The sequence below is a fragment of the Leptopilina boulardi genome, unplaced genomic scaffold, assembly GCF_019393585.1.
Source record: "Leptopilina boulardi isolate dan_hultmark-lab unplaced genomic scaffold, ZJU_Lbou_2.1 LbouV2_330, whole genome shotgun sequence".
NCBI lineage: Eukaryota > Metazoa > Arthropoda > Insecta > Hymenoptera > Figitidae > Leptopilina > Leptopilina boulardi.
In genome coordinates this window covers 2,761,540-2,783,250 of record NW_026137897.1, presented here as the reverse complement: position 1 = coordinate 2,783,250, position 21,711 = coordinate 2,761,540, and the positions used below count along the sequence as shown (strand labels likewise).

Genomic DNA, 21,711 nt, shown 5'->3' with positions numbered 1-21,711 from the left:
AATCAATGACAAATGATGAACCTTAAAATTTAATCTTAATTAAAATGAATGATCTTCTATTTATTTATTTGAAATCCTTAATAATCTTCTACATTGAAGGTCTATAATAATTTTATTTGTATATACCTATATATATATTTGTAGTATAAAAAAATTCTTTAAACTGACTTGATTTTTAAATTAAAAGTTTTATTACAATGAGATCAAATAAAGCTTTTTTTTTTATAAGAATATTATTGTGAATAGAAAAATGACAACGAGATGCACAATTTGCGTCATTTGAATGTTTCAGCTGGTTTGAATGAATGCTAATTCTGAGTCAATTGGCATCAGTTAACTTCACTTTATTACAAATTTCATTTTAAACGCAAAAAGGTATTTTATATTTAGTGCGCTCTCTAATACTAATTTTTCCAAATTGAAAGTTTCGTCAATTTTTATTTCTCCGTTTTTTCACGGTTTTTATACAATGTTTTTTTTTAATCAATCTTTAATAATTTTATAATAATAATTCAATTTTTATATAAAAGTAAAAAATGTAAAAGTAAAAAAAAAAATTAAAACTTAAGAAAATATAAGAAAAATTATTCCTCAGCTTCTGAGGGAGTAAAATAAAAAAAAATTTAAGAGAATAAATTTCATCGTGACCTTCAATGTGATAAATAAGCGAAAATTCACATTATTTTAAGTATATTTATATATATATATATATATATATATATAGTTTTGCAACGACTTTTTTTTATCAGTGGGTCTTGAATGTATCTCTTCTATAAAAAAGATAAAAGGAATAATATGTCAAGAGGTAGTTGTTATACATTGTTGTTATCAATTGTAAGGGATTTTCACAGACGATATTGTTTGCACAGGTGATAAGATCAATATTCACGTGACATTTCGTGTTTTTCTATATCTTTTAGGCCTAATCGTGCAAAAAATAAAAATTTTCTGTTTAATATCTATAAAAGCAATCTATCAATATTATTTATTGAAATAATATAAGAGTATAGCAATGGCAACAATTGTATTTTTTTATTTTTTACGTTAATACATGAAAGAACGTGTTATTATTATTTAAAAAAAAAAAATTTGTGCCAATTTATGCTTCAACAATTTTTTTTTATTGGAAAAATTATAATGACTAGAATTTGAAAAAGACATTTTTAAGCTCAAAAATTGTATTAAAAAAAAAAATTAGCGAATAAAAATAACCAAAAATTTTAATTCAAAATAACTTGAAATTTCTTTATTTTCAAAAACTTGAATTTAAAAAATCTAAAATTTCATTATTTCTGAAAAATGAAAATTCCTCTAAAAAATAATTATATCTAATAAATTCAAGTCCTAATTAGTATTTTTTCAAAAAAAAATGTTTGTAGTAAAAATTGGCGCAAGTCCTCCCCCCTTCATTGAGGGGGGGGGGGTTGGATTTCCCGCCAAAAACGACATAAATTAAGAGGTTATGTTCGTTTCAAGACTCTGAATATAGCCGCAAATTCTTTTCTCGCTTCATTGAAAGGAACGGGCGTAGATTTCCCGCCAAAAATGATTTAAATTTTGAGGTTATGTTATATTGGCGGGAAAAGACCAAGAAACAAACATAACGTCAAAAGTTAGGCCACAATTTATCGGAAATCGACAATTTATATGATTTTTTAGTTTAGGTGAGATGTAAAATTGGTTTGTAATGAACTTTAAATATTTAAAGTTTATTATATCTCCTTGTGTTATACATATTGGAAACAAATTTTTTGAAATTTATATAAAATTAAAATTTTTTTTTAAAATACTAATTCAAAAATTTATGAATAATAAAGAATAAAAATTTGCGTTGTCATAAAATTTGGCTAAAAATCAATAGGTATTAATAATAATATTTAAAAATTCAAATGAAATATTAACAATAGTTTTAAATTCCAAAAATACAACTCCCATGGTTATTGGTCAAACATAAACTCATCATAAGGCCATCTACAAAAACAAAAATAAACCGGAAGTTGGGACGCGAAGCCCTCCTAGTTTAAAAAAAACAAAACAAAAATGACGTTGATAAGTTTTTGTACATTGTTTTTAAATCGAAAAATTATTTATTGACATTGTTTATTTTGCAATTAAAAATAATCCCTCATAACAAAAGTATATCCCTAGGATATCCATAGGATATCCATATCAATGGTCGATATCCTAGAATGGTCCCCAGGATATCTTGGGATATCCAAACCGCCGGTCTGTAGGACATCAACAGGACATCCATAGGATATCCACAGGATATCCCTAAGACATCCACAAAATATCTACCGGCGGTTTGGATATCCTAGGGATATCCCTAGGATATCCAAAACGCCGGTCTGTGGGACATCCATAGGATATCCTCAGGATATCCCTAAGACATCCACAAAATATTTATTGGATATTATATCGCAGGATATCCACGGGATATCCTCAGGATGTCCGTGGGATATTCTTAGGATATCTATGGGATATCAGGAGGACATTTATGAAAGTCTATAGAGATATCCAGAAGATATCCTGTGGATATCCTCAGATATCCATGGGATATCCAAAGGATATCCAAACCGCCGATTTTTTGGATATCCTTAAGAGATCTGATTCTGATTAAGTTTAAGTTTATATATAAGTTCAATTTTTTTCAAATAGTTGCTACTTATATTAACATTATAAAATCTCTTTTTGAAATTTTCAGTAGATAATTTAAAAAAATTTTGTCTTCGAATTAATATATGATTTCCTTAAATATTCAATAATGATAAAAAGATAGAATGTTGGAAGAGATAAGAAATTTCTTGAATTAAAACTGTTTACATGATGCACGTGAATGCCATGTGCATGATACGAGACATAATACATATTATAAACAAAGAAACTAATAAAAGTCAATAAATTTATTAATTTACCCAGAATTTATTAATTTGAACACTAAACTTTTGATTTAAATTTCAGAATACAAATTATACAGACATAAATAAAAGACTAATACTAAAATTGTATATAAATAAAATTTATTATATAGATGAAAATTATTATTGGAAATTGTATCAAAGGCCGCGATTCACATCTTATCAGCTTTCGATCCTTGTAATTTCAGTGAAGTTTGAAATAAACGGAGAGTTGTCTTTCTTCATTCTTACAATTTCTAATAAATTGTTTAAGATGAGAATATATAATTGTACGTCTGTGTAAATACAAGTGCAAAATGAATAAGTTATTAGATATCGTGGAACGCGCCGACCAATCTGTGACTCTTTCGCAGTCTATACTGTTATAATCGTATATTGAAACGCAATGAAATATGTTATTGTGAATATGTCTCAATATAAGAAAAAAAAACTGGATATTTCTAGATTTCTGAACGTCTATTGACTTAGTATTAAAATTATAATTGCGATTAGGAATAGATAAGGTAATAGGTGTTTTGACTTAATTTCTTTGTTATTACTATATCTATAGTAAGATAATTATTTATTACAAATATATTTCAAATTATATATATTTTATTTTAAAATTGGATTATTGCTTTTAAGAAAAATTTATTTATATATTTAAAAAGAAATATTTTATTTTTATCACATTTTCACTTTGATAAATGCGATAATGTAATTTTTTTTTATCTCTTAATTATTATGCTACAAATTATTGGACTAATGTTCCTATGACGTTCATTAAGTTAAGAAATTCCAAAAAAAATGTGTTTCAGTCTTAATAATAAATATAACTATATCACATTTCAGCAAATATTTCAATCTAGCATAAGAATAATTTAACAATTACATAAAAATTGCGCTATGAATTTTTATATTTAAGAACTAGGGTATATTTTCCACTAAATCAAAAAACTCTTTTAACCCTTAACTGGCATCAAGGGTCTGGCAGACCCGATCACTTTTTCGAGCTCAAATTAATTGAATGTGTAGTTTTTGAATATTTTTTATATTTTAATATATTAGTTTGACATATTCTTAGTAATTTTGTAAATTTTTTTGCTACAACTAATTCGATACAAAAGAATAAATTAGCTTCAAACATTAATAATAATTATCAATTTTTAATTTTAACCTAAAAATTCACATATTTTACAAAATAAATACCTTTTTTTGCAAGTTCTGCTGTTGTGGTAATTTTTTACTTAAAAAGAAATAGTATATAACATTAAATTTTTTAAGTCATAATATTAAAATTTAAATAACTGATAAATTTTTAAAATACGTAATTTTTCGTTTTTATTTTTTACAATTTTTTTTTAACTAACTTAAAATAAATTAATCCCTGTAAAATTAGTAACATTTTAAAAAACACATCATAAGCTACTTTAGATTAAATTTTTGTGCTAAAATATTCAATACCGGCTGTACAATACAGGATTGAATATAGGTCGGGTCTAGCAGACCCGTTGTGCTATTTACGTATACGAACACGGAATTGTGCCACTTAAGGGTTAAAAGTAAAATCAGAAGTGGTCGCAGTTTTTACGCATTTCTAGCAATTTTTACTTGAGAAATAGTAAAATTTGTTCCTCAAATAATCGCCGCTGGGGTCAAAATTGATAGTTCGATAATTAAACTGAAGTAAGAGGTTAGAGTGCCGCTATGATAGTTAATACAAAGCCAGGTGCCTTAGTTTGAATTTTCTCTGGGGTACTTTTGTACTCCAGAAACATGGACACTTTTTATAAAATCGGCTAAAATATATTTATCATATAAATTTCCTACATCCGGAAGATTGTCCGAATCCATGCTAAAATGCGATGGCAAAATGAGGTAGAAATAGGAAAGTAATATAATATATGCGACAGCTGCGACTGCATGCTTCCGCCATCTGACGGGGACATAACGTAATAAACCTTTCATTATATATTGCTTTCATTTCCAATTTTGCAATCGCGCTTTTACATGCGGATTCGGACAATCTATCAGATTTAGGATTTATAGGACGATAATTAAAGGTCTTTCTCTCTTTGCCAAAAAATTTCAGAGACGATGAAAAAAAAAATTTGTATTTATAATTTATTAAATGAAAAAAATTTACGATTGTAAAAAATGTTTCACTGAATAGAATATATTGTTTCTAAAAATTGGTTAGAAATTAATTATTATTAAATTTAAGTGTTAAAAAATATTTTTCAGTTTTGAGATTATGTAGCATAACCTATATGTATATATTATAATGTATAAAAATACCGGAGTGTGTATATTGGCAAATAGTTTAATGCGTATTTAGTTTATACTTTATAACACTGTGTGCAATTGATATTCATATAGTAAAATATATAAACTATCAGTTCAGACAGTATTCTCTAAACACGCTGGTCACTGATAATATAAATGATTTATTGCCTTTTGAAAATAACTAATATCCATGTTTAATAATACTATATGCACACAATATGTGTGTTAAATGCGATAGATTCATTTCTGTTCCTTGTAAAATATGCGATAGGTTGTGAAATTAGTGTCCTATCAAAAATAATATTGTATAATCACCAATTTATAAGAATTAAAAAATTTTCCACTTTGAGGTTATAAATCTACAGTTTGGAATTTTTGTTTTTTTTAGATTAAATTTCTTTTAAATTTTTTTGTGTTTATAACACTAAGCCTAAACAAAATTCGGTTGTCTGACTTCGGAAAGTCATTTCCCAAAATCAGACGACCGAATTTTTTAAAATAATTTATTAAGAATTGTAATTATTATTGTTATTATTATTATTATTATTATGAATTAATTATTATTATTATTATTATATTAATTATTATTGTAATTATATTATTGTAATATTCTTCAATTTCTAATTGACTAGAAGCGACCGATATTATCAACTTAAAGTAACTATACAAAAATCCCCCACAGCACCGAAACTTTCCTAAAGATTTCCTAAAGATACATTTCTTTTAAATGTTCGGAATATTTAATTGCAATGTTTAGTGAAAATTTTGTAAAGATTTAAATGTACCGATTAAATAAATGTTTAGTGTGAAACTTTCCTGAACATTTATTCAAGTAGGACATTTAAATTTTTAAACAATTTTCACTAAACATTGCAATTAAATATTCCAAACATTTTAAATAAATCTTTAGGAAAGTTTTGGTGCTGTGGAGGATGTCAATATTTGTATCTTTAAATATAGAAGTTATATTACCATTTAAGTGAAATTATTTTCAACTAATTGTTAGATCTAACAAAAAAAAAGCCACTTGAACGTTTAATGTCCTCCAAATAATGTTCTAAAAAATTTTAAGAACATGGATGTTCAAATAATGTTCTGAAACATTTTTTGGCTGACATGAGACGTTCTAAAAACGTTTTTGGAACGAACATGGTTTTTTGCCCACTGAGTGCATGTGGACGACTTTTTTTGGCTATCGCTATGACAAATATATAATTGAGGCTGCGGATCTGAATAGGGTAAAATTTTGCAATCACGAGTTTTGGCCTCTTAAAATTTTGAAATTAAATTCCAATAAGATAAGAATTAATAACTGTTAAAACACAGAAAATTAAAAGGCATTAAAATAATAAGCGTTGCAGCTTATTTTAATGCCTTTTAATTTTCTGTGAGTTGATAAATTTCAAAATTTTAAGAGACCAAAACTTGTGATGCAAATTGTCTTTTTAAAATCCGAAGCATTCACGACATTGTTTCTGAAAGAAATGATTTAAAATTGATAAAAATTTACCTGCACTTAAGTTGAGCGTTATCTCCTCTCTTATCGGAGCCAAGTTCTAAACTTGAATTGGAAGCATCGGAATCGCTATGAGCAGGACTGGGTGGACCACCATTTCCTAGGATACCAGATGAGACCCCCAGGCTTGCCAATCCTGCAGAGGGCGATGTTACCAATTCTTCTTCAGCCGGCATCCTCCGTGGCCAAAGCGGAAGATCCAGCGACGGCTGGTGAACACCCAAATTTCCGTAGTAGTTGGAGTTTTGGCTGGTTGAATATCCAGAAATCGGATTATAGTAACCTGGTACCGCACCAAGTAGGCTGCCCGGATAGCGAGCAACACCGTACGGACCAACGTGACTTGGCATTCTGCCCGGAACATAAACAATCATGATTTCAGTTTCTGACTACTGTCAAATTCAATCACTAAATACGTGCAGATCTCGTTTACAAATTTTTCAATTTCTTTTGTTTTTTTTTTCTTAATTCTAACAATTTTCCTTAATTTGATGTTTTATTTTTACTTCTGAATTTTTTAGACATTCGATATAATTGAATTTGAAAAATAATTCCTCAAGGAATCCTTCGTCAAAAAACTTGAATTCACCCGTTTTGAAAATCGCTTTTTAGATGGAGATATGCGAATTTTCATAAATGGCAAGACTTTCCAGGTCTTACCAAAGGGAGTGCTTTCTAAACGCACAAAAACACTCACGCACCTTTTTTTAGCACTTGGTCCGAGTCCGTATCGTCAAATATATTTGAACCGATTGGACTTGAGAATGCGATAGCTCAGGAATTGCTTGCTGTACTCGATCGAAAACATAACTAGGCTGGGACGCACAAAACAAATCATAAGACAGAATAATTGAAAAAATCACAGATTTAATAATTATTGTTATTTTTTCAAACAAACGGAAATCAGTTTCTATAATTGATTTTTATGAAAGCAAAAAAAATGAAAGGATTTGGTAACGCTAGGAAATGTAAATTTCCATAGTGATTTAGTTATGAAATATTCCGAAATTTTGCACTTTAAAATTTGTTCAAAAGGAATATTTAGAAATTGGGATTCAATCTACGGATATGATGACACGTCGTTTTTTGACTATCGGATGGGAAAAGAAAGAAAAAATTTACTAGCTACTGTTATAGCGGAAGAGACGAATGTCAAACTAATATTGCAGATGGTTGAAACCTCTTATAAATAGGCCCGCTATCAGTTCTCTCTGCAACGTTCCCCCACCCCCCTAAACCTCTTGTAGTCCCGTCGGTGCGACATCAACTCGCGCCAACTGATAATGAAATACAATTCACACAAAGCCACTTGACTTTAGACAGACAAGTTTCCATCTTCAGCATCAATTTATTCCTCTTCGCACGGTCTACGTGAATTTCAATCTCAATAAAGATTACATAGTCTTATTAAATTAATATTGCAGACAATGTTAAGCCTAAATACTGCGAATTTAATTATTTATATTTCAATTATAAAATAGAACGCATTAAGAAGAGGTATTGTCAATTTTAAAATCAAACGATTCAAAAATAATTTTTGCACCAACTTTTATTGGGCTGCAAGAATTTTTTTTGAAAAATTAATAAGTAAGACTAGAATTTGAAAAAAATAAGCTCAAAAAAGTAGGTAATTAAAAAAAAACAGTTGTTCAAAACCAGAATTAACAAAAAAATTCTTTTCACGAGAAAATTAAAAGGCATTAAAATAAGCTGCAATGCTTATTATTTTAATCCAATTTTCCTTATTTTAATCCATTTTGGTATTAAAATAAGCAAAATTGGATTAAAATAATTGCAGCTTATTTTAATACCTTATAATTTTCTGTGTTTGGGAGATTCCATATGCCAAAGAATACACACTTTGTATACAGCGTGGTATTCGGATTTGGCTGTAATTTTTTTTGGTGGGCTTCTACCATGAAAAATATTTGACTAACCAGAATTTTAAGTCCCTATTTCATAAAGAAGTCCCGCAATCGTAAATTTAGGAAAAAAATGTAATTTTTTTGAAATCGAGATTGAAATATCAATTTTTGCTCTAAAACCCATGCATTTTAAGAGCATTTGAACCTTCGTGACGTCACAAATCATGGCACATAACACGCAAACTTCTCAGGTATGTGAAAAGCACAATTTTGAATATTTTTAAAAAAAAACCTTTTGGAAAATGTTCAGATTAACATAGACTCTGTCTGTTATGTGCGGAAAATTTAAGTTACCTTAAGTAAGGAAAAATACACAAATTGCTTATATGTAGGCCCTTGTTTGGAAAGACCAGGATAAAAATTGGAAAATTCTTATTTAATTTATCAATTATTTAAATTAATTTTATTATAATTAATAATTAAAATTGTTTATTACTAATTAAACAATAAATTGTTGTTGTTTATTTACTTTTTTCAAAAAGCACATATAAGAAAGCATTTTTTTGACAGCTTTCTAAATTATTCATCTCAATTTTGTAAAAAATAAAGGCCAAAAACCCAATTTATTTTTCAATTTTTCAACTAAATAGTTATTGTTTTTTATTTAAAAAATTGAAAAATGATTGAATTTTCAACCTTTTTTACAACATTGAGATGAGTAAGTTAAAAAATTCTCAAAAAATTGTTTTTTTATATGTGCTTTTTGAAAAAAGTACATAAAAAAACAATAATTATTTATTTAAAAAATTGAAAATAATTGGATTTTCAAACTTTTGTACAACATTGAGATGAGTAATTTTAAAAATTCTAAAAAACATGCTATTTTATAAGTTCTCCTTTGAAAAAAAGATAAAAAACAATAATTAATTATTTGAAAAATTGAAATACAATTTGAAATTTAATCTCCTTTTTTACAATATTGAGAATAGCAATTTAAAAAATTGTTAAAAAAATTGCTTTTTTATATGTACTTTTTGAAAAAATTATATGAAAAACAATAATTATTTATTTAAAAAATTGAAGAATAATCTGCTTTTTAGCCATTATTTTTTACAACATTGAGATAAGTAATTTGAAAAATTCTCCAAAAACTGCTTTTTGAAAAATGCAATTTATATGTGTTTTTTTAATAAAAAAGAATAATTATTGATTTAAAAAATTGAAAACTAATTCAATTTTTAAATATTACGTTTCACAATTCAGATTTTCAAAATTTAAAATGTCGGATCCAAAATATGGTATGCATTATCCAATTTTTCTTCGTGTATAATAAAAATAAATTTTTTTTATTCAAATAATCTTTTATTATTTATAAAGGATTGGTTTTGCTAAAAGATATAAAAAAAATTACAATTGTGTGTGTTTATAATTTTCACAATCACAATAAATATAAGTATACAGAACATATTAAAGAGAATTATTACATATTTTCTTGTCTGGTATGAAAAATTTATTTTTAAAAAAAAATCTCTTTTAATTTTCTCTTAGTATTTATAAAAATTTAGAATTCGTTTAACAGTGTTAAGTCAAGTGGAGTGGGTGACTATGAGTTCTTCGATCCTAACGCGATATATACATTTATATATTTAGTGTTAAAATTTGTATATGCGATATTATTATCAACTGCAATTTTTTTGATGACTTGACGATGAAGAATGACGTCGAGTGATTAAGAATTAATTGGCGAGTGACACTGTGGTTGAACTCTTTAAGAACGAAGGATGCCATAGCAATAAACCGATAAGACATTATATTGCCCCCTGGGGAGACCGTGACCTACCGAATTCGTAGAGGTCTCCTATATATTTTTCTTATACATTCAAAGAAAAAGTTAATTTGACTTAACCATTTTGACATATAATTATAAAAATTTTAGTTAATTCAAATAAAAATTTGCTTCATTTCGATAAATGCAATTTATTTATAGTTAACAGAAAGAAAATTTTTACTTAACCCTTGAATGGCACAATTTTACGTTCGAACGTAAATGGCACAACGGGTCTGCTGGACCCGACATATTCAAACGTGTATTGTACAGCCATTTAAGGGTTAAAAGTATTTTCCGTGTAGAAAAATCTTCCGGAACGTCTATACCCACATAGCACGGCTTCTTGACTGTGAGGTTACTATAAGGATATCTGTAGGGTTTGTAAGGTTACCGTGTAAGCCTGCAGTAAAGTTGAGGTAATCTTAAAATTTCCGCCTTACAGTATAAGCTTACACAGTAAAGCTATAAGGAAAGCTTACACGGTAAGGTAAGGTAAGCTTCCCGTTAGGTTACTGTAAGGTTACTGTAAGGTTGCTGTAAGGTTACTGTGAACATAAAGTAATATGAAAATATATTAAAAATAATTACATTATAATATATATATATATATTATATTATAAATTTTTTTTTATAAAAAATTATATATTTGGTAAAGTACTTTATGAACCACAATAGGGTTTGTTAAATAAAATTTACTGCGCAGCCGTATGTGTCATAGAAAACTACTGCGCATAAATATTAATAAAATTGATTTATTAACAACATTATATGTTTACAGTAACCTTACAGTAACCTTACAGCAACCTTACAGTAATCTTAAAAGAAGCTTACAGCAACTTTACTGTGTAAGCTTACCACAACCTTACCACGACCTTACTGTGTAAGCTTACCTTAGCTTTACTGTGTAAGCTTACTGTAAGGCGGAAGTTTTAAGATTACCTCAAGTTTACTGCAGGCTTACACGGTAACCTTACAAACCCTACAGATATCCTTACAGTAACCTCACAGCAAGAAGCCGTGCTTCTTGTATATAGTAGAGTGAAGCCTGGCGCAAGTTAGAAAGCGTCTACTGGAAGATCTGGCTTTTTTCAACTTTATTTCATTTAATTTTTAACTTATATTGTATTTACTTTTTTAAAAATCATTATTTCTCTAATGAGTTTGGTTTTTCCTGTGATCGTCTCTGTATATTGCGATTATATGACAATGAGAGAAAAATTTGAAGACACTATTTATGAAATATACGTAAATAATAATGATAAAAAGTTGATTGTTCTTTAAGACATAAACAACGTTTAATTGCGTTATTCAATGTGTGATATTTCCTTATATATACTGTTTGCGTTATCTTGCGACGAGTTCTCTCTGTCTCTGTGCGGCCCATTCGACTATAATATAAAGAAAGAGGGGAGGGATTGTCTTTTTGGATGATGAATCAGCAGACAATTAAGTTAGTGGATTTAGTACGAGGAACTTTCCTCTCATTTAAAGATCATCTTTTCTTCTATATACATTATATGTCTTGTTGAAATAAGAAAAAAGGATGAATGAAAAATTTAGAACAAAAACTATACGAATGTGCGACAAAAATTTGTTGCAACCGTTGAACATTCGTAGTAAATGAAAATAATGTGGAAAATGAATGAAAATTTATGAAAAATATGCTATTTATTATTTTTAATAACAGTGCGAAAAAGTGCAAAAACTGAGAAATTATTTTAGAAATAAGTATATAATTTTAATGTTACCAATTTATATAGAATAATATAAAGGAATTAACGATCAATTTATATTGATTCTTATATTAAATGTAATTTAATGTTAAAATTATTATTTTCTTGTGAAACAGGTGGTGACATTATCGGTAAAAATAATTGCTTCGCGTCTTCATACTATAGATGGCAGTCTAATTATTTTTCCTGTTGCCCAATTTGGAAATAAAGAATAAAATAATACATATTTATATTTATTATTTCAATTAAATTTATTATTTTCAATTAATTATTATAAAGTTTTTAGAAATTATTATAGTTAATTTTAAAATTAATAATATTATTTTTTATTTAACCCTTTCAGTTTACGTATATCACTGTATACCCTCAAGGGTTTTTGGAGTCGCTGATTACGAATCTGAAATCCGTTTTTGAAAATTTAAAATGGCGGATCCAATATGGCGGACAAGTTTTGAAGCTATTTTGAATTTTAAAAAACTAACATCGGATTCATAATCAGCGACCCCAAAAACCACCCAAGTAACGAGTTTTAAACGAGTCCGATCAAATTTTTAATTTTTTTTATTCGCCATATTGGATGCGCCATTTTGAATTTTTAAAAATGGATTCAGATTCGTTATTAAAGAAACCGAAAACACCTGAGTAAAGAGTTTCAAACGAATCCGATTAATTTTTTAATTTTTTTTATTCGCCATATTGGATGCGTCATTTTGAATTTTAAAATTTTTAAACTAGAAAAATATAAGGTTGGTTTCCATTGTCCCTACTCCTCACTTGGAAAGATTCCCCGGAAAGAGCCCCTTGGAGGTTCTATCAGAATTCCGCCGGAACATCCAACGTAATTCTGTCAGAATTCCATCGGAGTTCCAAAGAATTTCCGATGGAATTCCGATTAATTTTTTTCAAAAATTTTAGAGTCCTAATTCCGTCGGAATCCCATCGGAAATTCTTTGGAACTTCGATGGAATTACGTTGGCAGTTCCGGCGGAATTCTGATAGAACCTCCATGGGGCACTTTCCGGGGAATCTTTCCAAGTGGATCGTCATTTGTCTTAATTCTCGTCAACTACCGCACCCTGCTCTAGTAAAAATTTAGTAACTTTTAATTTTAACAATAAAGTCACTAAATTTTTACTAGAGCAGGGTGCGGTAGTTGACGAGAATTATGCCAAATGGCGAGTGGGGATTTTAGCGAGTGGTGGCAATGAAAACTAACCGTTTGCGATCCACCAGGGATCAAAGGGTGATTATTTAAATTTTATTTTCAAAAAGTTCATTTTGGAGGGTTAAAATTGAATTCAAAAGTTTATAAGAATAAAAAAAAGAGTGAAAATATGTAAGTTGAGGTTAAGATTGAAAAATTTTCTGAAATTTGTGAATAGCATTTTATACATATATATATAAGTGGTATACAATCTAAATGAAAAATCTGAGAATGGCGAGGGAAAGTGGAGGGGTAAGGTGCCTTTCGGCGTTTTTCAAACACGTCCATACGAATGAGTATAAGAAAGAAGAAAGGGTGTGTGTGATGGTTGAGGTAGTAGAGGAAAGGGAGAATCAGTGCTTTGCTATCTCAAGGATCTCAATATCTAAAGACTTTCGGAACATATTTTCTCGAGTTTAGAGTCGCGCGGCATGATTGTGATTGGGAGAAGCCTCTCTCTGGCGCTCTCTACCTGTTTGTTGCTTGCCGCATTCCAGATCAAAGGATGCCGACTCACTGGTCCGTGGGGTGTCATGTAGAATGGTGGGTGAGGTGGTAACGTGCGGGGAAGGAAGAAGAGGTCCAACAATACTCATTAATACGTATATATATATATATATATACTGCAAAAGATGCTGGGGGTATTCTATAATGATAAATAAGAGCTCTTCGCTAAAAGCCTTTCAAGGTCTTTCAATAATCATATACAGCAGAAAAAACATACCCACATGAATAAAAATAAATTATAACAATAATAATTGATTTTTATTCATGCGGGTTTGTTAAAAAGAAAATTAAAATTTCTTCAATTGTTTTTAAATTTATTATTTTTTATTTAAATAACAAGTATTTGTAATTACAACATAAGAAAGAAGGGAGGAAACAAAATATATTCAAAATTGCGTCAAATGACTAAAAGCCGTTAAAAAATTGAGGTATTTTCTTTGGAGTTCTGAAGATAATCTTTTTCACCTGCTTAAATATACTGATCCTAAGGTTGCGTCGGTCATTGTTTCACTTTTTAAACACAGAAGATTGAAAAAATCTTCCCTTTTGAATACTGCGAATTTAGACCCCCACAGCACCGAAACTTTCCTAAAGATTTATTAGAAATGTTGGGAATATTTAATTGCAATGTTTAGTGAAAATTGTGTAAAGATTTAAATGTCCCACTTGAATAAATATGTTTAGCGCGAAACTTGTGGGACATTTAAATCTTTACACAATTTTTACTAAACTTTGCAATTAAATATTCCGAACATTTCAAATATATAAGTCTTTAGGAAATCTTTAGGAAAGTTTCGGTACTGTGCGAGGGGGAATTAGTATTTAAATAGTAGTTTATTTAATACTTAGATCTAATGACAATGATATGATTCTATTATGTTTATGAACATAAAATCTTATCGAGAGAGAGATATAGTTGACTTTGATTGTACATAAACCTGTTGGTCACATTCCCCGCTTGTCACAGCAGGGGAATCCTTTGATGCTTTTATCACGACGGTATTTTAGTTGCTCTGTGGGGGCCGTCTCTAAAATTTTTTTTTTTAATTTCCCTAAAGAAGTCAACTTGATTTTGAGTGTTACGTCGTGAAAGAAACGCAACTCACATTTTAGATATTTATATAAGAAAACATGAATTTACATATAGAAAATTTAGAACTAAAAATAAAGAAACTAACTACATTTAAGAATACAAATCACAGAAAAAACCTGAACTCAAAATGATAGCGTATGCTACTCATTTTGATATGCAGCAAAAATGAGTCAGGTTGGTGGCGCCACTGTCTAAAGAACATCATCATTTATGCCATATAATATATAATTTAACCGCTTTTTTATTCTCTCTGTCAAAAATTCCTTATTTTTCCTCTATACTAAATAGAAATTTACGATTATTAACTATGAAACGGAAGCCTTGAATCCGGTCACAGACTTCTGTATATATATGAGTCAAAGTTGAAAAATGATAAAAAATCAGATACAGAAGGGAAGATGCGTTTCTTTAATGTGGGAGGTCTCTCTCTTTCTCTTCCCATTCATAACCGATGGAATCATTTGTCAATGCGGGTCCAGTTTAATGATTCGTTCCACTGACACCGCATCGACCATATATACTGGTTCCCAGTCTTCGCTCTTTGACGGAGCTCGTTTTATTATTCAAAGTCCTTGTGGGGTGTATGTTCAATAAAGATTTTTTCTCGCATAACGAAATGGTAGGCGTGATGGAAATTTATTTCTAAAATAGGATATAGTGATTCGATTCGATGATTGAATATTTTTAAAATTGCGATAAATAAATTTTAAATTGAATGACAGACTAATCTACAATAAAAATAAATAATTACAGAAGTAATGTTAGAGAGAAAAAGTTAAAATTTTTCATATCATAATAGTGAATCAGGTATATATATATAGGAAGTTAAAGTCCAATGGACCTTTAGTCGACTTAAGATAAACCTATATTATCTGGAGTATTGGCGCCAGGGGCCTATTAAAAATGATCCCTAAGGACGAATTATGAAAATGAAGCAAAGATTTAGGCATCCAGACATTGTTCGCTCGCAATAAAATTACAGGCTATACCCAATGTTAAAACTATCCCAAAACTTTTTGGGGTAAAATGTTGTTTTTATTTTCATATAAAAAATATTTGAAAAATATAATTTTGATTCTCATGAAAAATAATAGTTGTTTTTTTAAAAATGAACTTTTTTTTAAAAATCACAGTTTGATTTAATCTTAAATTTTCACAAAACGAAAAGTATTAATTTAATACCAACTTTGGGTATACTAAATTGTCATTTATATTTTAATATCTAAAATCGGTATAATATTTTAGTATACTTTTTCTTTTTACAGAAAAGAATGTTTAATAGAAATACAATTGCAAAAGCAACGCTGCATTTATAAATCTATCTTACTCTAAAATTCTGTTTTAGATGACAAAATTACGGTAAAATTATTTGTAAATACAGCGCTACTGCAAAAGAGGAAAAAATTTAGAATAGAATTTCTGTTAAAAATAAATATATAAATTCTTACATGTGACACGACTACAAACTTTTTAGATAGAAAACACTCCGATGGGAAATTATTTTATACATATATAGTATAGTGAGGCTAAAAAAGAAGGAGAATGAGAAGACAAGTAGAAACGAAGTGCTGCGTTGGTTGCTTCTCGGTATATAGTAGCCAAGTCAAGAGATGGTAGAGAGAGAGAGGACTCCCGTCGTGTTCTCCCGCTGCGACCGGTAGCCATCCTGTCCCGTTTGTAATACGTATTACATATATATACGTTCGCGAGTCCCAACCCGCGTCCGTCATTACGAAATTAATATTTGCCCTTAGGTATTATAAATCATTTGTTTTAAAAGAGAAATTCGTTTTTCATGAATTTTACCATCATAATTGATATTTAATTTTCATCAACTTTTATTTAAAATTTCTGTTTCTTAATTAATATAATTCGTAAACAATCTCTAAAATTTATTTATAATTAGCCATTTGACTTTTTTTTTGAACAAATATAGACAGTAGATATCAGTAAGAAAACTTTAGGGGGTCAGATGATATGTTCTGACCACCAAAGACTGAGATCTCAGAGGAGTATGTTTCATTCTTCAGGTGGTCCTCATCCGTAGGCTGGACTATCTTAAGACAGTTTAGTGTACCACACACAACGCGACACCTCTCATGGGGACCACACACGAAGGATCTCCCACCGCAGGTTCTTCCTTTATCCTTCTTCTTCTTCTTCTTCTTATTTTCGTTTTTCCTTGTTCTTCTCGAAAAGAGAAGTACCAGAGAGAAAGAGGAGGGAATATGGTCAAGTCAGGCTTAATATAGAAAAGGACAGAACCAGTCATTTAACTTGCTGCCGGTTGCGTTTGCCGATTAACCACGCTTCAAAAATTTTTATATATCAAATTCAGAATTTTATAGATTGTCATTTAAAAATAAACTCTGGCATTAGTTTGCCTAATTTTTTTTTTAATTATTTCTTAGTTTTTAATTACATATTTATATTAAACTTAACATATAGGTTTAATATAAAAGTTTCAATATTGCAGAGAGTTTACTAAAAAGTAGCGAATAGCAACATTTTGAATCCTTTTTGAGGAATCGAACACAAAAGCAGAGATAATGACCCTATCTAGCTTTCTTTTTAGTAATAATTAGTTATTAATTATATTGATTTGTAAAAAATATGCTATTATTATAGCTTTTTCCCAAATGTCACTAACTTTTGATTACATATTCTTTGTTAGATTATTCGTTTCTAAAATTCTCTAGCACTTTACAAAATCGGAAATAAAGTAAGGGTGTGATTTGAAAAGAAATGTATTTTCAGTGTTAGGTCAAACCATCGAACCAAAGCATTTATTGTTCCGTTTTACGGTCTGTTTGGGGTTTTCTGGGACCTCCATGAAGAATCAAAAGGATATTGTATCTTCTTTATTGTTGGCTACCAGTAAGAGGTCTTGGAAAATTCAAATCAATTTTTTTTAGAGGCTAGAATAATTGCAAAAGTTCAGAATTCTAATTTTCAGAAAATAATAAAATTCCTTCGTTTCTTCAACGGGCCAACGGAGGTTAGGGTGCAATGCTTTGAATGACCTTTGAACCACACTAAAATACAGGGGAAAAATGGCACGAGCTTCCACTTTGGAATCATTCCCACGTGGGACCATTACAAGAATGCGGGCCAAAAATATGCAAATATCGTGGCTATTTCTCATTCCTATGGGGGCCTGTCTTAAAAGCAACTTGCAGCGGATTCCCCTCTATATGAGCATAGATTCGAAAGGATCATTATATTAGCATACACGTCGTAAATGAAACCTGTCTCCTCTGTACACCCCTTTAAATACAATACGCACACTAGTCAAACACCCCATTTATTTCGACTTTCATTCGTGAAGAAGCGTCTTATTTGTCCCGCGAGGAAGTTTAAAATTCTCCCAACGGTCCTGCTTCCGGATACCGGTTTTTCATATCCTGGTGCGGGACGTTCCTCAGAGGGCTTTTGTCTAGTTGAGATTAGAAGCATTCAAATGACTCGGGAACCTATCTAACGGTTCTCCAAAGTTCATAGGTTCCTTCCTTCCTTTTTTTTTTTATATCGACTATATGTCATTCCAACGGACAGTCTCTGGGAATCTAGTGAGGAAAATTATGTCTATTTCAAAAATCTAATATACTTCAAGATTTTACGTTGGAATCGAGTTTTAGGTTTTTATTTTCGAACTGGTTTCTAGTTTCAACAAGTTTAGAAAAAAATTCGTTAGATCCGTTGGTATATGGTATATCAATTTAAAAAGAAAATTCTTATTTTGTAACTAATAAAAAAAAGAACTATTTCGCACTTTTTAGGGGTTCTGTCACATGTGGAGCAGATTAGATTTTAATCAATCAAAATGGAGTCTCTTACGGTAAATATTACCTTGTCGTAAGAGCTTAATTTTAATTGGGTTAAAATCTAATCTGCTCCTATAGTGATAGAGCTCTTAGTAAATAAAAATAAGTATAGCAAAAAGTAGCGCTTTCAGGGTAAAAAAAGGAGAAAACATTATATTTTTATAGGCCTCGGATTATACGATTTTTTCGACTTTTTTCAACTTATTTTAAGGAAAGAAACAGAATAACATAAAAATAAGGTTTTTACGTTAATTATTTCCTAATGAATAAAAACTTTTAATTTTGATTTTAAGTGAAATTTCTTATGTTTGTAACGATTTTTAAAATTAAATTATTTAAAATTTCACTAACTTTTGTTCCGATTCTTCCTTATATAATAGAAGTCGATTTTTTCGACTTATTTTACAAAATAATTTTAACTTGGGTTTTTTTTTCGTGAAGATCCTATATTTTGATTAATAATATCACAAAAAAATAAAATTTCTTTTCTCTTGAATTAGAGAGGTTTAACCCAAAAGTGTCCCCCCATGCAATTTTACTTTGAATTCTCATTCTAGTATCAGATTTGAGTAATTTGAGAGAAAAATGAAAATCTTCTATATGGAAGAAATAAAAAGAAAACTCAGTTTTTCGTAATTTTTTGTAGGTTAATTGTTCTAGCTATACATCCAAAACCACCTCACGGTTAAAATTTCAGCTTAAAATTTTTGTACGTTTACCTTAAGCAACATTTATATATGATTATGATGAAAAGAAAAATACAAAGAAACCAAAATCTAAATAAAAAAATAAAATTCTATCTAACTCTCTTAATTTGAATCAGTGAAATTTCACTGGTGAAATAGCTAGAAGTCGGTTACTGAATCATTTAGTGAAATTTTCACTGAAAATCAGTCATATATCACTGATTTCCAGTGAAAATTTTACTAAATGAATCAGTCAATCTGTTTTACCCATTACCGATAATACAGATTGACTGATTTATTTAGTGAAATTTTCACTGGAAATCAGTGATATATGACTGATTTTCAGTGAAAATTTCACTAAATGATTCAGTAACCGACTTCTAGCTATTTCACCAGTGAAATTTCACTGATTCAAATTAAGAGAGAAAGTACCTAAAACCATGTTTATTCCAGAGTTATACAAATCGCAGATAATTGAAATATAGAAAAAACTAAGTTTTGCAGAGAAACAGGGTAAACGAACAATTAGTATAAAATATATATTTATAAAAGAAATCTGGTTAATAAAACATGTTTACTCTTAGTAACCTTAGACCCCCCTTATATTCGTCCCTTTGTTGGAGACTCCCACACTTTAAATATATATATGTATACTTGTTCGACTTTTGCGCTAGGCCATCAAAATTCCTGCTGTCAATTTGTTGTAAGAGGACCTACCGGGACATATACGATTCATAATAATATGCTGGTACCTGGCTTAGAGATAATCCCATCCTTGGCATTATTCCTTTTTCCTGTGGGGCTTTTGCTCCCCCATGGACTGTGCCCGTTCCAAATTTCATTGTCATATTATAACATCCCATAAAGCGAATGCGCTGAATTTCTTCATACCTTTCCATCTTGTACAAGAAGGAGAGCGCGCGGATATTTTAACTGAAAATCAGTGGAAATAGGGGACCAAAAAAAGAAAGAAAAACGTATATCTTGTACCAAAGTATTGATATCCGTATAGGGGGGAAGTCCCTGTGTGCCTGTGGGGTGCTTTGTGTCCAAGTGTGAAGGTAAACATTACTGGTTGAGTCTTATTCGATATTTCTATACGACAAAGACATTGTGTTGTACAGTCGGATGAGTATACAGAAGGTCGGAAAAAAAAGGGAATGAGGGATGAGAAATGAGACATTGATGTCGTACCCCAAGGAGCACATATAAGACTTATTTTTTTCAATCAGAATTCTTTGCTGACATTTTTGAAAACTTTGATCTTTATATAATACTTCAAATTTGTCCTCTATATTAAAAAAGAAGAAAAGTTTTAATTTTTTTGAAGAAACTAATTTTATTTTTACTGGAGATTTTACAAAAAAATATTAATTGTTTTGATCAAGATCAAACGGATCTTCCATTCTTATTGAACACTGTCTAAAAATTTTGACGATATTTAATTAATTCAAGGATTTTTTTGTATCATCGCGCCCACGTGGATAGTGTTCCATGAAAATTCAAAAATCTCTGTATAGTTAGCAATCAATTTCTATATGGAATTTTTAAAAATCGGTTCACGTGGGCAAATAATGATTTAGGTAGGCGGATCTACATATACCTAAAGACATAACATTACCTCAGTTTCCAAGTATTTTAAAGTAAACATCAACCATATAAAATGAATCAAATCTTACCATCTAAGTATGTATTAATTTTACACGAGATCTGCACGTTTTAATATAATTATAAACAATTCAGATATTATATAAATTGTATTTTTAAAATTATATTTCATATTCTATATTTTAAATACTAAGCAAAATTCTATTTCAAATTCTAAAATTCACTAAAAATTTTGTCAATAAAATGCAGAATAGTAATTGAAGAAAGATAAATAATGAAGAAAGATAGAAAATACTGGAATTATGAAAAAAAAAAAGTATTCTTGGAATTTTACTTTCAGTAGATCTATAAACACGTTCTGGTAAGGCGAGAAAACTTTTAACTGACACTGAAGAAATGAAATTATTAAAAAATATTTAAGTTCTCTTCTATTCTTTATCAGAATGAATTTTTTTTTTTTGAAAAAATAAAAAATTTTGCTTTAAATATTAAAGAAGCTGATGAAATCACTCACCAACGGCCGAGAAGCCGATATAAAGGATTTTTTATTTGTCCAAGTTTTTGGAATTTCACTAAGCACCAAAAAAATGTAAACCACGTGGTCAAAAAAAGCGATAAAAATATTTTTATAACAAAAAGGTAAAAATTCACAAAAATGTTTTTT

General features: G+C 29.3%; 2 protein-coding genes across 4 annotated transcripts in view; both read right to left on the bottom strand.

Moving 5' to 3' along the window:
• LOC127285105 (zinc finger protein ZIC 3-like) overlaps positions 1 to 21,711 on the bottom strand; it is a 25,975-nt gene extending 4,264 nt beyond the window's left edge. The window contains exons 1-2 of one of the 3 annotated variants that reach the window (XM_051310918.1): positions 21,562 to 21,711; positions 6,694 to 7,050 (exon numbers count right to left, since the gene is read on the bottom strand). In XM_051310918.1, coding sequence (XP_051166875.1) covers positions 6,694 to 7,049 — 356 coding nt within the window. In that variant the 5' untranslated portion in view covers position 7,050; positions 21,562 to 21,711. Of the gene's footprint in view, positions 1 to 6,693; positions 7,875 to 21,561 lie in introns of those variants that run through there. The other 2 variants (XM_051310919.1, XM_051310916.1) reach the window with 2 other exon arrangements.
• Positions 3,133 to 21,711, bottom strand: part of LOC127285106 (rac GTPase-activating protein 1-like) — a 30,745-nt gene continuing 12,166 nt past the window's right edge. Inside the window, exon 7 of the mRNA XM_051310921.1 lies at positions 3,133 to 3,144. Coding sequence (XP_051166878.1) covers positions 3,140 to 3,144 — 5 coding nt within the window. The 3' untranslated portion in view covers positions 3,133 to 3,139. The remainder of the gene's footprint in view (positions 3,145 to 21,711) is intronic.